At 44.5% G+C, this 14,042-nt stretch overlaps 1 protein-coding gene across 3 annotated transcripts in view; it reads left to right on the forward strand.

Annotated features, from left to right (window-relative positions):
- DOCK2 (dedicator of cytokinesis 2) overlaps positions 1–14,042 on the forward strand; it is a 404,312-nt gene that overhangs the window by 86,981 nt on the left and 303,289 nt on the right. For all 3 annotated transcript variants that reach the window (XR_007135520.1, XM_047784590.1, XM_047784680.1), the window contains exon 23: positions 10,182–10,290. Coding sequence is in view for 2 of the 3 variants with exons in the window: in XM_047784590.1 (XP_047640546.1) it covers positions 10,182–10,290 (109 nt within the window). In the remaining variant the exon portion in view is untranslated. The remainder of the gene's footprint in view (positions 1–10,181; positions 10,291–14,042) is intronic.

Consider the following 14,042-nt stretch of genomic DNA (forward strand, 5'->3'; position numbering starts at 1 on the left):
CACAATGGCTTGGGGAGTGGAATTAATGGGACTTGATGGCTGAATGACACTCAGCCTCTTCAAGATCCACCCCTACCTATGACAGGCTCTGGCTGGGGCACCTATTGGACCATGCCATGCTGGGGAACTCTGTGGTGTGAGCCAGCTTAGTCTTGGATGATTGACATGCCCCATCCTGACTCTTTGGCTATAGCAGCCAATTAGGAATCCTGGAGATTGCCCTCAATGGCACTGTTGTCCACTTAGAGATGAGGGAACCTGGGCCCAGAGTGAAGTGACTTGTTAAAGGCGACAACCAACACACACTGGTGCGGGAATCTGGTTTAGAACTCAGTCCTGGCGATGCAGACTACTGCTTTTTCTGCCACGGCCCTCTGCTGGCACCTTGTCTGGCCCTCAGCCATCCTCCACTCAGGTGAGGTCTCCAATAATGCAAACCTCAGCGTGTTTGGACTCAACACTTCCTCAGGTGTTCCCACATTTCAAAACAAAGAGTTTTACTGCACATGCATTTTTAAAACCAGCACCATTAGTAAAGAAAATGTTAAAAATTCTATTAAACTCCACACACCAAATGTCAAGGCTCTCTGTGGAACAAGAGCAGGAAGCCTGGGGTTAATTATTCTCGGGAAGCCACAGAGTGAAAGGGCAAAGTTCTGATGGGCTTGGCATGACCACGATTTAGAGAAATAATAACTTGACATTTCTTAGGCAGTTGTCTCTCTAGCAGCAGTCCATGCCAAGAACAGGAGGTCGGTGAGAAATCAGCATCTCGATTCTATGGAGAGGAGGGAAAACTGCCTCCAGTCTATGGCCTTGAGCTCCCTCCCCGCCTCTACTTCTAGTCTCCATAGTGAGAACGAGAGAATTCAGGAAAGACCCTGGGGATGAGGATTGTCATAGAAAGGAACTGGAGTCCAAGAAACATTTGTTCCCTCAAAAAAGGTAGATAGCTCTTTCAAAAATTAAAGGTCACATTTACTTGTGATAACATTAGAATATAGTATAAAAGTCTATGAAAAGACTGTTGATATACACAATTTCTTTTCTTAGGAGTAATGAGATGATCAGTCTAATGTACAGATTTTGCTAGGCCTGTATGTTTGTATGTGTGCATGCGTGTGCATGTGTATAATCATTCTGCGACTTAGTTTTTTCCTGTTATGACCTAGAGAATATTATGCTTAGTGAAATAAGTCAGGGAAAGAGAAATACTATATGTTATCACTTAGGCATAGAATCTAAACCGTAATACAAATGAATGTATTTTTATTTTTATTCCTTTTTATTTTTTTATTTTTTTGCTTTTTAGGGCCCCATTGGTGGCATATGGAGGTTCTCAGGCTAGGAGTCAAATTAAAGCTACAGCTGCCAGCCTACACCACAGCCACAGCAATGCAGGATCCAAGCTGTGTCTGCGACCTACACCACAGCTCATGGCAAAGCCAGATCCTTAACCCACTGAGCGAGGCCAGGGATTGAACCCGCAACCTCATGGTTCCTAATTGGATTCATTTCCACCGTGCCACTACAGGAACTACCAAATGAATGTATTTTTAAAAGTGAAGCAGACCTACGGACATGGACATAGAATACAAACTTGTGTTTACCAAACAGGAAAGGGAAAGGGAGAGGGGCAAATGTGGGATATGGGATTAAACAGATACAAACTACTACATATAAACTAGATACGCAAGAAGGATATTCTGTGTAGCACAGAGAACTCTACCCATTATCTTATAATAACCTCTCATGGAATATAATCTGCAAAAGTCCTGAATCACAATGCTGTACATCTGAAACTAACACAATATTGTAAATCAACCATACTTCAATAAAATAATAAGATATCATAGATATTTCCCAGGTCATTAAAAACCTAGAGGAAGAAATGGTAGGAGAAGCAGTCAAAACCTAATTTCTTTTTAGTGCCCATACTTTTTAGACCAATTGGGCCTAAAGATGATGTAATCTATATTTTTCTTTGTATGTCTTGGAATTATGGGTAAGGGTGTGTGTGTGTGTGTACGTGTGTGCGTGTGTGTGTGTGTGTGTGTGTCTGTGTGTGTCTGTGTCTGTGTCTCTATCCTTAGGAACACTGTTTGCAGAACACTTAATTTCTAATTATATTGAGGGAAAAGACCCTGAATACCATTTTTCATGCTAATGGAGAAATTTACCTAAGTGCAGACTTCTGCAACTTAGTTTTTCTTGCCAAATTCCATACAGGCTGCATCTCCTTTCAGCAGAATGAAGGATATAACACAGGGCACATATCACTCTCTATTCATAACTTAGAGTCTTTTCAAGGCTTTTGCCTGCATTTTATTACCTACTTACTATTAATTTATTACATGCAGTTGCCATATTTTAAAAGTGAATGTTTCTTAGATGGATTGTTTTCCTCTCATTTCTTCCATATTGTTAACTTCTATTTTTTTTATTTAGCTGTTTACACATCTACCTGAGGCAGTTTTTCTTCAGTGATTGCATTAATTTTTATGCATTCATTCCAGACATTTTTCAAAACAAGATCCTCATATGCTGAGTTTGTCTTTTCTCCCCTCTCATCTGCAAATCATTCTTCCCGGGAGTAATTCACAGGAAGACTCTTTAGTGAAACTTCTTTGCAGTTTGCCCTAAGGGGCAATCCCTCCTCAAATGTCAGATTCTGGAGAAGTAACAGCTCAAGTAGAAATAGTTTTATCAATGACAAAAGAATTGGCATCAGGAATGGGTCTGAGCCCTGCCTCTCGATTGCCTATGGCATTCAGTTCAATCAAGTCCACGTGAAATCCTGTCTGAGCACCAGAGCTGCTTGACAATTCACACCAGCAACTTTGTCCTTGTCCTCGCCCTCCCTTGTATAGTTTCTTTCTTATACAGCCCTACTCTCTCTCTTCTGAGAGTAACTCCTTACATGTCAACTTTGTTCCCCTTCAAATGAAATTTTCTCTGGCTGCTGTTGAGCTGGACAGCTCACTCCAGCCTCACTGCACCAAAACTCCATGTCTTCATCTGCAATTTCTGATTCACATCAGGTCCATAGACCTTGGTGGTGGTAGGAGGATGGCGATGGTGATGATAACCATGGGGGAAGATGGGGTACCAGGGAGGGGACTCTCTTTCATGAGCCCTTTCCAGTCCTATTGCTTTAATTTAAATGTGCCTGCTCAGTGCACTGAAGGGTTTCTTTCTTAAGTAGGATCAATACATGCAAGGATAATTTTCAGACAGGCTCAGTCACTGGCTGGCTACAATTATTCCTTATGCCAAATTGTAGGGGGAAGGAGTGTTGGGGGAGAGAGACAGAGACAGACAGAGACAGAGAGGCAATAATGAGGTAGGTTAGGTTCTGGCCTTCAAATGTTGTGAATTTTCCAGAGTAATTACTCTTCTGAAACCATGAATGGCTTAATGGCTCTTTTTGTAAAGTAACTAATTTACACTTTGTGTAATAGAGCAAATTATTGGCTCAGGGGTAGGAACACCAGCCAAGTCACCTTGGATTTAGAGCTTGAACAGTTAAAACGTTAAAGCCAGCCATCTAACTTGCCTAGACAGCCACATAACTTCTTTCCAGGGGCAAGTGATGCTTTCCTACCCACACTGACTTGTTCCAGCTCCTGGCAACCTACTATTACTTTGCTCTGTTTCCTGGAGGCAGTATTAGTATTAGCCTAGTAGTTAAAGGAGTGAAATTTGGAGCCAGACACTCTTGGGCTCAAATTCTGACTCTGCCATTTACTAGTTAGGTGACCTTGTGCGTAATGAATGTAATAAATAGCAGTTAGTCGTAGTAGTAGCCTTAGTTGTAAAAGTAATAATAATAAATAAAGGCGGCATAGCCGATGGTGACTATTAATGCCATCCCCAAGACATTGTTTGGGTGCTGTTAGTTAGAGTTAGCTGAACTGCTGTGAGTTCTGCATTCCTAACACGTTTCCATTCATCTACTTTGGAGGCGCTGCGGTTCCTTCATTTAATAATTTATCATTTGTTGACGCCTTTGTTTAAAACTCACTTTTGATGTTCCACGCCTATTGCCAGACGTGGGGATATCAGGACCAACATAGCCTTGATCTCCACTAAATGGAGCAGAGAGCAAGTGGATCCGGTGGAGAAGGCAGGCAGGGAAGGGGCGATGGGAAAGAATGAAGTGTTAGAACAGGGAGGCCTCCGTGGCCAGGACCGTCTGCTGTACGTGCCACGTTTGCAGCCTGTCTCAGTCATCTAAGGAAGTTCACTGAATAAGTGGCCTCTCTTCTACAGTTTGCCTCATGTAGCATGATTGGGGGCACAACAGTATCTTGACTTGGTGGCAAAGTAACAGAATGGTATGGCACGACCTCACTGAAGCAATTTCGCTCAGTTCTATGTAAGATCATGGAGACATTTAAAATAGAGTTTTCACCTTTAAAAACCTTCTAATTAAGTGTCTGCTTGTTCCCAGACACTTGTGAAATTAGTCAGGTGTGTGTCCTCTTGGCAAGAGCAAATTTAGGCAAAGATGCAACCAGGTGAGGGAGACAGGCGAGCCAGACCCTGGTCTAATCCTGGGGCCTTTGCAGGACTGCTGGGAGGAAGGCGGGAGGTGGGGGACAGGCGGTGGTGGTGGCATGGGAGGGGGCAGGGTGCTGAGGGCTGGGGGGCTGTCAGGGAGGTGGCTTATTGTGGCCAGTGTTGGCCAGAGCCTCTGCTTCCTCCTCTTGGCTTCCATTCCCCCGTTCATGCCTCTTTAATTTTTTCTCTTTCTCATATGTAAGATGTTGATAAATCACCCTCTATCAAATGAGCTAATCCATGTGAAGAACTGAGCACAGTGCCTGGCACTTAGGAGTAATATCCAACAATAATATTCAACTTCTTTGTTCAGGTTTTCTCATATATGACAACACCGACTTATCTGTCGGTTTCCCTGGTGACTTCTTGGGGATAGGGACTGAGTCTTATTCCCGTTTAACTCCACTGCAGTGCCTGGCACACAGTAGGTGCTCAATAAATGGCAGTTGTTTTTATGAAGTTGCTGATTTCTTCCTCCTAAGGCTTAGAAAGCCAGAAGTGGATCCAGAGGAAAACAGTGGTTCTATATAACAACAGCGAGTATTTATTAAGTGTCAGTTATGTACTAAGCACTGTGCTAATTGCTTTACGTGAATTAGTTTTTGTTAGGACAGCTCTATGGGACTAGTACCATTTTACTAGTGAGAAAACTGAGCCTTCCAGAAATTAAGAAATTTAGACAAGACCACCTAATGAGTGGCGGATGGTGGTTTGGAAGCTATGCAGTCTTACTTAAAAGTCTCTTTCCTCCAAGAGGTGGGGAAGAAATCAGGAGCGTGCCCAGGAATGTGCTCAGAGGAACTGGAGGCGGCTGAGATATAGAAAATGAAAAGGACCTGGGGTGCCAGGACACCCTTCAGCCTGTATTCTCGTTCCCAGCTTTATGCAGCCTGAGGTTGCCTTGGTTAGATTCTGCTGGCCTGAGGTTGGCATCTCTGTTTTCGGCTGAGGCTTTATGTACCTGCATGAAGGAGGTGGTACAAAGCGTTGTACACACCATATGGGGCCCCATTTGCATTTTGTGAGCACTCAGCTGTGCACAGTGTCTCCTCAATGAATCACATGCCAGCCGAGCATCGAGCTACATTTATCCAGGCCCCGGGAGCTGAGGTCGGACTCGCGTGCCCCAGAACAGCGCCTTGCAGGTTGTTCCAGTTTTCCTTGTGGTCAGGGCCTTCGGGCCCTTCAATAATTTGTTCCCTGGCAGGATCAGCTGGTTTCTGAAGCATCTTTCTAGGTGTTCTGAAGCCAGAAAAGATGTTTCCCTCCTGAAGCTATGTACAGAGAACAAGCGCTAAAGAAGGACCTTGAAAGCTCATCTGTGGTGCCCTTGACTTCAAGGCCACATTTAAAGTCTTGCAGACAGATGAGGCCTTGGTTTTCTTTTCTCTTCAAGCTTCTCAGGGGAGGTCCCACAGTGCTGAATGGCCCTTCCCATCATCGGTTTATTTCTTTCATATAACCTAAAACCCCTATATATTTTTTTCCTTACTCACTCCTTCTAAGAAACGTTCCTTCTATTTATGTAGACTCAGAGACCTCGCCAATATGATCATATCTGCACTCAGAAGTCAACAGCGACAATAGGAGTAACCTATTTATGTAACACTTATGAAGTGACAGCTATAATATTAAGCACTTGAAAGGTATTATCTCATTTTTTTTTCACCTCATAATAACCCTTTGAATGAGCATTGTATCTCTATTTTATCAACAAGGAAGGCAAGATTCGGAGATAGAATTAGGCTGTGGACGCACTGCCCGGCTATGGAGGAGTCTAGCTGGATATCAAAACTCTTTACGTGAATCGTTTTTTTGCTTCCTTTCTTCTCCCAACTGTAAACATTTTCTTCAACTCTTCTTCCCATTCCCCCCCCCCCGAATAAAAGCCCAGGCTTAAAAATTAACACACGTGTGCGCATGCATGATGCATAAGACTGTGGTAATTTTGCTTCATGAAGCAGCTACTGTAAAACGCAGGTCATTTCCCCCCAAATTGTTTTCATCCTTTATAAAACTTGGACAGGTGTGGAATGCCTTTCCTGTCCTGGACTGAGTGTGGTCTTAAGGTACCTGACTTGTGACAAGAATAGCAAGGAGCAGCTTGGCTTCTCACTGAGGCCTCATGGGATCTGTGTCATTGGTCCTGCCCTGTTAGATTCTCGAAACGCAGAAGGAGAAACATTCTGAGTTCTGGGCCAAGCTACACCACCAGTGCAGTCTGTAACCTGGGGAAAAAAAAAATCACATCTGTCTTGCTGGTAGAAATTAAATTCAGTTTCCTACAAAATTTAAATTTGAGTGGAGGGCCTTGACTTTGTCTCACAGCTTCAAAGTCTCTTTTCCTTCCCCTCTCAGTTAAATCACATTTGCAAGATGGTAGTGAAGCCAAGTGATCTCCCCACTCAGACCCTCTGTGTCTTCATCTGGGCTGTAGGAAGCATGGACTTCATTTTCTCTGCCTTCCCAGCAGCCCTTGGCTTAGAACCCCAGGGAGCTGCAGAAGGAAGCCCTTCTCACTCTGCGGAGTTCTGACTACACAGGAGCTGCAGCAAATCCAGCCAGCGCTAGTCTAAGCAAAAGAAGGAGCTTATTGGAGGGATATTTGTGCAGCTCAGAAAAATCTAAAAAGAGTTAAATAACTAAATACAGGGCTGTCAAGAACTGAGGGAACCTCAAGGATCTCTTCAGCAGGAGTTCACGAACTTTCCCTTGGAGCACTGCCTTTCAGATGGCTCCCAACAAAGCTCATTTTTTTAATGATTCTCCGTTAAAAATGATGAATTCCAGGGAGGGGCGCCATCCTGAGACTATTCAGTTATGGGAGGCGGGGTGGGGGTGGGCAGGCTCAGCCAGCAGGAAAAAGCTGCTGGAGGCCATTTTAATGGGCGGCACAAGGGGTCCCCAAAAAGAGGACCTGGTGGGACCCCCAATCCCCCCCACACACACACGTGTGCACGCGCGCATGCACAAACATGCAAAATAAGTATACCTTACAGAGGAAGTCCGTATATATGTGAATGAGGATGCGTTCACACGAGCAGCCACGTCTGGGTGTTAGATGTGGGAGGGAGACACCAGAGTCCAGTAACAGGAATTAGACATCGTTTATTGAATATTTTCAGGCAGCTGTGGCTGGAGCTACCGTTGATTTCAAGGCCTGAGCCTTGGGGGCTGGACCATCCAGTAGCTTAGCTTTGGGCACAAAGAAAAGCTAACAGCCCTGCCTCACAGGGAAAGCACCACCACTTTGAATTTGGACCCTCCCTTCTTCCTGCCAGATCTGGTCTCATCTTTTCCGCTTTGATGAGATTTGGGCAAATTTCAACCTCTGGAGAGGTTTTTGTTTTTTGTTTTTTGTTTTTTTTTTGTTTTTTTTTAAATATCCTAATGTATGTAATACTCCTACTTCCACGGTTAACAATAGTCAAGACACTGTCTAACGTTTACCAGGGCCCGTACTCTCCGAGCAGGTCCCCCGTGAGCCACAGTGCTGTTACAGCCTGCATTTCGCAGGTGAGAAGCTGGGACTTAGAGGAATTAGGAGAGGTGGTCAAGTGTGGCGCACAGTGTTGTACAAAATGACTGAGAGGCCGGGCTCAGCAGCCAGATGGCCAGGTATGAACACCTACTGGTGTGGAGTCCTTGTGCATGTTGCTTACGTCATTAATCTGCGAAGTGGAGCCCCCGTCCTGGTATGGTAGTGAGAGTATGTGATTCATAATACAGATAGTGCCTGGGGCAGAGTGATATTTGCTGTTATTAATAAGGTCTTCAGGTAGTATTAGGCAGAGTGGCCTTTGGAACCCAGGCTGGCTGGCTCTAAAACACATCCTCTGTGGCAGACATCTCTGTGCTGGCAGAACAAGAAGGTTTAGGACCTAGTGGTGTAGGAGAGGGGAGAAGGGAAGAGAAGAAGAGGGAGAGGGAAGGGGAAAGAGAAGGAGAGAAGCCTTAGGACCCCTGGCTCTTCTCACAGCCTTGTTTCTATGACCTTGAACTAGATACTCAGAAAGTCAGCAGCAATTGCTGGTTCCCTGTTATGGATTGGAACATTCAGCTCTGGCTTCCCCTTAAGCTTCTTACTTCAGGAGGTTTAGGAAGAGGCCACTAGGAACAAAGAGGAGAAGGAAACACAAAGAGTGACTAAGAGAGAGAAAGAGAGATGAAGTCAGAGAGAGAGAAGCATAGAGACCTAGAGAGACAGAGTGAATGGTACTCAGAAGAAGATAAACAAAGACACATACTTAAAGACAGAGCAAGGAAGTGGAAAGAAGAGAAGCAAAAAGCAAAGAGGGGCGAGTGGATGGGTGGGGATCACGTGGCGACAGCACTGTGATGGCTGTAAGGGGAGCCCTGACCCTGACGGATGGAGCAAACCAACCCCTTGAGTGTGTCAGCACTTTAGCTGAGAAAGGCACCTTCATGGCAGGCAGCCAGCAGCCCAGTGGTGTTTGGCTGTGTAGGGCTGTGACAGGAGATGCTCTTTATCTGAATGGGAGACAGGGGCGCTCTTCTCTGTGTTTTGCCCAGGATGCCACCGATCAGGCTGCAGATTTTTCATGATTTGTGATAAACCTTTGTTTGGAGAGGCCTTGGGCTGAACAGCACTCCAACTCTGGGCCATGAGGGCAAAGAGATGTGGGGGCCTGGTGACCGATTTTATACAAGTGGGTGGTTTCTATAAAAAAAAAAAATCACAAATATATTGAGTTCCCGTTGTGGCACAGTGGAAACAAATCCAACTAATATCCATGAGTATGCGGGTTTGATCCCTCGCTTTGCTCAGTGGGTCAAGGATCCGGCATTGCTGTGAGCTGTGGTGTAGGTTGCAGATGTGGCTTGGTACCTGAGTTGCTGTGGCTGTGGTGTGGGTTGGCAGCTGTAGCTCCGATTCGACCCCTCGCCTGGGAACTTCTGTATGCCGTGGGTCTGGCCCTTAAAAAAAATAGTAAAAGTCATAAGTATATATTAGGACATGGAAATCTCTGCAAGGATATCCATCTAAGAATTGTTAATTTTGTGGGAGGATTAATGAGTCTCACCTCATAAGGAATGCATTTTTTTTTTTTTTTACAATATCAATGTAAGGTTTCTATAATCAGAGAAACAAAATCTTATGTTAGGTCATAAATACACCCCTGAAATGAGAGGGAAGGGAAAATGATGGCCCTGAGCATGGAACAGACATGACTATATTCATCCAACAAGCAGACAGTGACTAAGGCGAAGGGCAACATATCTGAAAAGATTTCTTCTTGATGCTTCCAAGATACTTTGAAAATCTGATGACCACAGTCTTGCTCTGATTCTTGCAGAAGGGTGAAATTATTCATGTCTTCAGGCTTGCACAAGTTTCTTTCCTTTGAAGTTCTTCAGGGCTGAAAAAAAAAACAAAGGCGGGAAGGGGCGATTTATGATGCTGAGTCAGCTGGATGGTATCTGTTGTGTATGTGGACCTGGCTTTCCCCCGAGTAGATTATGCAATGGCTGCTGAATCAACCCCTCCTCCCCTTAAGTCTCTAGTTCCACCCCTCTCTCTCTTTTCGGTTTCAGATGAAGTTTGTGACTGGCATACATGTTGGGCTTGAGAAATGACTCAGTTGTGTCTCTTTCAGGCTTTACGAAGGCAAGGAACAGATGGAGTTTGAAGAATCCATGAGACGGCTCTTTGAATCCATCAACAACCTGATGAAAAGTCAATACAAAACAACCATCCTTTTGCAGGTTGGTTTACACTCCAAAAACAACCCCGTCTTTTCCTTTGGTTATCTGGTAAATGACAGCACGGTGAGAGAATGTCTACCTTTGCTTGATGACGCAGCCCTGTGTTAATTGAAGGCCTGGGCTGGTCACGAGGTAGAAGGATCGTGAACGCCAGGGGCTCCTCGGGGCAGGAGGAGGCATATTTATTGTTTGTTTCCCTTGAAGGTGGCAGTGCCTCTTCTAAATAACTCTGAAGCTTTTGCTCCCTGGAAGGAAATAGGTCAAACCTGATCCACTTCTAGCAGTGAGAGTGGTTAAAGTGGCAGTCTCTTAAATTGTGCACTTTTAATTCTCAACACCATCAACTCAGATCCCCTTTGGGACTGAGAGTCTCCTCAATAAACAAGACATACTCTGGAGAGAATAGGTCCTCCAATTTGGGGATCCATGATGCAAATCTTTATATCAAATCTAGCCTCTTCCCAAAGAGTTACCTCTTTCTGCCTTCCTAATATCACAGGTTGAAAGTTCTTGACTTGACTTTTGCAGATTCATTTTTCCCCTCAGATGATGGCTACTATTCTTTTAAGTTATTGCGTCTGTTTTAGAAAAGGAACTAGTGTATACATTTTTGACAAACTTTGAGACCCAACCCTATGTTTAAGAAAGAGTTTAGCCGCCAAAAGGCTGAGTCAAGAGACTGTTTCCGGGGGACTCTCTAACTTTCACAGCATTTATTCACAAATATTCAGGAAAGCCTGCCTCACGAGTAGTGCCAAAGAAAATCCAAACACGGTAATCTAAAACAGTGAGTTAATGCAGATTACTTCTTCTTTTTTGTTGATAGTTATTCTTTTGGTGGCTAATTTAAATACCCGTTATTTCTGGGGTTGCCCAGCCTCTGGTTAGAATGAGTGGGGTGCTAGCGTTCAGCCAGAATGGAGGTGTGGAGGCAAAAGCAAAAGTCTGTCTAGGGAGTGTTTGCTGCTAACAATAAGAGTTCCAAACTTTGCATGTTAGAATCACTCAAGGATTTTGACTAAATTCCTTTTTTTTTTTTTTTTGGTCTTTTTAGGGCCACATTTGTGGCATATGGAGATTCCCAGGCTAGGGGTCAAATCAGAGTTCTAGTTGCCAGCCTACACTACAGGCACAGCAATGCCAAATCCGAGCTGCATCTGCAACCTACACCACAGGCCACAGCAATGCTGGATCCTTAACCCACGGAGTGAGGCCAGGGATCGAACCTGTGTTCTCATGGATACTAGTGGGGTTCATTTCCACTGAGCCATGACAGGAACTCCTAATCTTGACTAAATTCTGATGACTGGTTACCAACAGACATTCTAATTTAATAGGTACAGTGTGTGGCCAGGGCAAAATGAGTTTGAGAAGCTCCTCACTTGGTTTTTAAATGGAGCAAAGTTTGGGAATCATGTTTCTAATGGCTTCCTTAGATTTAACAGACTTTGGGAACCCGTGTGTATGTGTGTGTGTGTGTGTGTGTGTGTGTGTATGTGTGTAGAGGGGAGCTTTGTCTTGTTCATCATTGTATTCTCAGCACCTAGAAAAGTCCTAATACATAATAGATGCTTGATAAATATCTATTAAATGAACAACACTTGGAATAGGTAAGATCTTTGTTTTATTGATGAGGAAATTGAAGAGCTCCACTGCACTGTCTATTCAAAAAAAAAGCACAACCTGAGAGTTGTGAGTTAAGTTTTATTTAGGGCAAAATGACTACAGCCCAAGAAACAGCCTTTCAGAGAGCTCTGCAAAGTCACTCCAGAGGGTGGGGGCAGTGTCAGTATAAGCGATCTTGGTGAAGGGACGGTGCTTGTGATCAGGCGCACACTTTGCAGAAAGTTGCTGCTAGTCTCGTGGAGGTTTATGGTGGCCATGAGGAGCAGAGGTCACCATGAAGGATGTTGGTGCTTGTCTAGATATCAGGAGATGCAAGAATTGGGCTCATAAAACCTTCTCCCGAAACCATCTACCTCTCGGAAGACCTGTTCTGCCAGTTTTCGCAGAGCTTCACTCCTGGTCTCCACCCTGAGCTCCTTTCAGGGGCTTTGGAGGGTTGGTAGCTGGCTGCAGGGGCTCATGGTTCAGCCCTTGTAGAGGCAGATGGCAAGTGTCAATCTCCAGTTCACAGGAGATTGAATGGCAAGTTCCAGTCTCCAGGTCAGAGCACTAAGGGGCGTGGCTGGGATTCAGATCCCTTCCCGTTTGGCTCTAAAGACCAGGCTACATCACACTGTTATTTAGACTGTACATTTAGCACCTCCTTGGATATGGGTGTTTTTTTTCTGAGGTGAGTTGGGACTGGTATTGACAAATTTCACCTTCTCTTCCCTCTTGCTAGTCTTTTTTTTTTTTTAAGTCTTCCCCTATTCTTCAAACCCTCATTATTTTAAAGCAAAGGGGATAACAAAAGCAGGAGGCAGCATGAATAAATACGATAAGAGCCTGAGCCTACCATTCTGCCTGTATCACACTGGAAGTAGCTGATCTTCCAGTGAGATGCCACACAGTGTTAGGATGTCCAGTGAGGGCTGAAGATGCCCAGTGGCAATGAGAGAGGCTATAGCATTGGGTCAGGCCTGAAATAGCCTCCAAGGAAGCTCAAATGTGAGGGATCAGAAATGACGGACAAACGGAGGAAGCCAGTCGGTGGGGAAGAGTAAGGAGGAGATGCCCGAGAGGTAGAAGTGCCAGGAGAGAGACCATGTGCCATTGAGAAAGAATGAGGGAATAAGCCATCCTAGAGCCCCCCTTCCCAGTCTTAGCATCTATCTCTCTGGGATGAATTACATGTACTTGGGGAAAGGAACAAAGGGAGAGAGGGATTAAGAAGGTAGGGAAAGAAAAGGAGAAAAAGAAAAGAAGCAAGGAAGCAAAGATAAGCCAGTGAGAATTGCTGGTCCTGAGGAGACCGGGGGGCAACACAGTGTTCTTGATCAGCTGTATGATTTCATGTTTTTCAGGGACTTAACTTCTCAGCGTCTCAGTTTCCTCATCTATAAAACTTCACTGGTTTGGGTGAGGATCAAATAAATATTGTCTGCAAAAGGCCAGTTGTAAAATGCTATGCAAATGCAGAGAGCTAATGTGATTATCATGGCTTTGACATGAGTCTTTTTACCCAGGTTCTTATTCTCTGGGCAGCTGTGTTAGAAATGTCTTGTTTTCCCTGGGATTGGGGCCAGGTTGTGCTGGTTTCTCCGCATGGATTTCCACCCCAGAGCCATGGAAAGGGACTTTTTGTCTTTTTAAAAATTTACTCCATGGGCCAAATCTGGCTTCTGGGATTTACATAAAATCAGTGATGCTCTCTACCTATTTCTGTGGTTGTTGAAAAGTTGCCCAAGAAAATATTAAAGTCATATTCAAATATGGAGAGCAATACTGTTTGAAAAAATTGGAATGCAGAGTTCCCATTGTGGCGCAGCGGAAATGAATCCAACTAGGAACTGTGAGATTGAGGGTTCGATCCCTGGCCTCGCTCAGTGGGTTAAGGATCCGGTGTTGCCATGAGCTGTGGTGTAGGCTGAAGACGTGGCTCAGATCGGGCGTGGCTGTGGTGTAGGCCAGCAGCTACAGCTCTGATTCAACCCCTAGCCTAGGAATCTCCTTATGCCATGGGTGCGGCCCTAAAAAGACCAAAAAACTGAAAAATTAATAAAATAAAATAAAACTGCATCAGGAAATGGGCTTTAAAAAAATTGGAATGCTGTTTCAGAGCGTGAGGAATGGGCTGATGTGAAGAG

The sequence above is a fragment of the Phacochoerus africanus genome, chromosome 1, assembly GCF_016906955.1.
Source record: "Phacochoerus africanus isolate WHEZ1 chromosome 1, ROS_Pafr_v1, whole genome shotgun sequence".
NCBI lineage: Eukaryota > Metazoa > Chordata > Mammalia > Artiodactyla > Suidae > Phacochoerus > Phacochoerus africanus.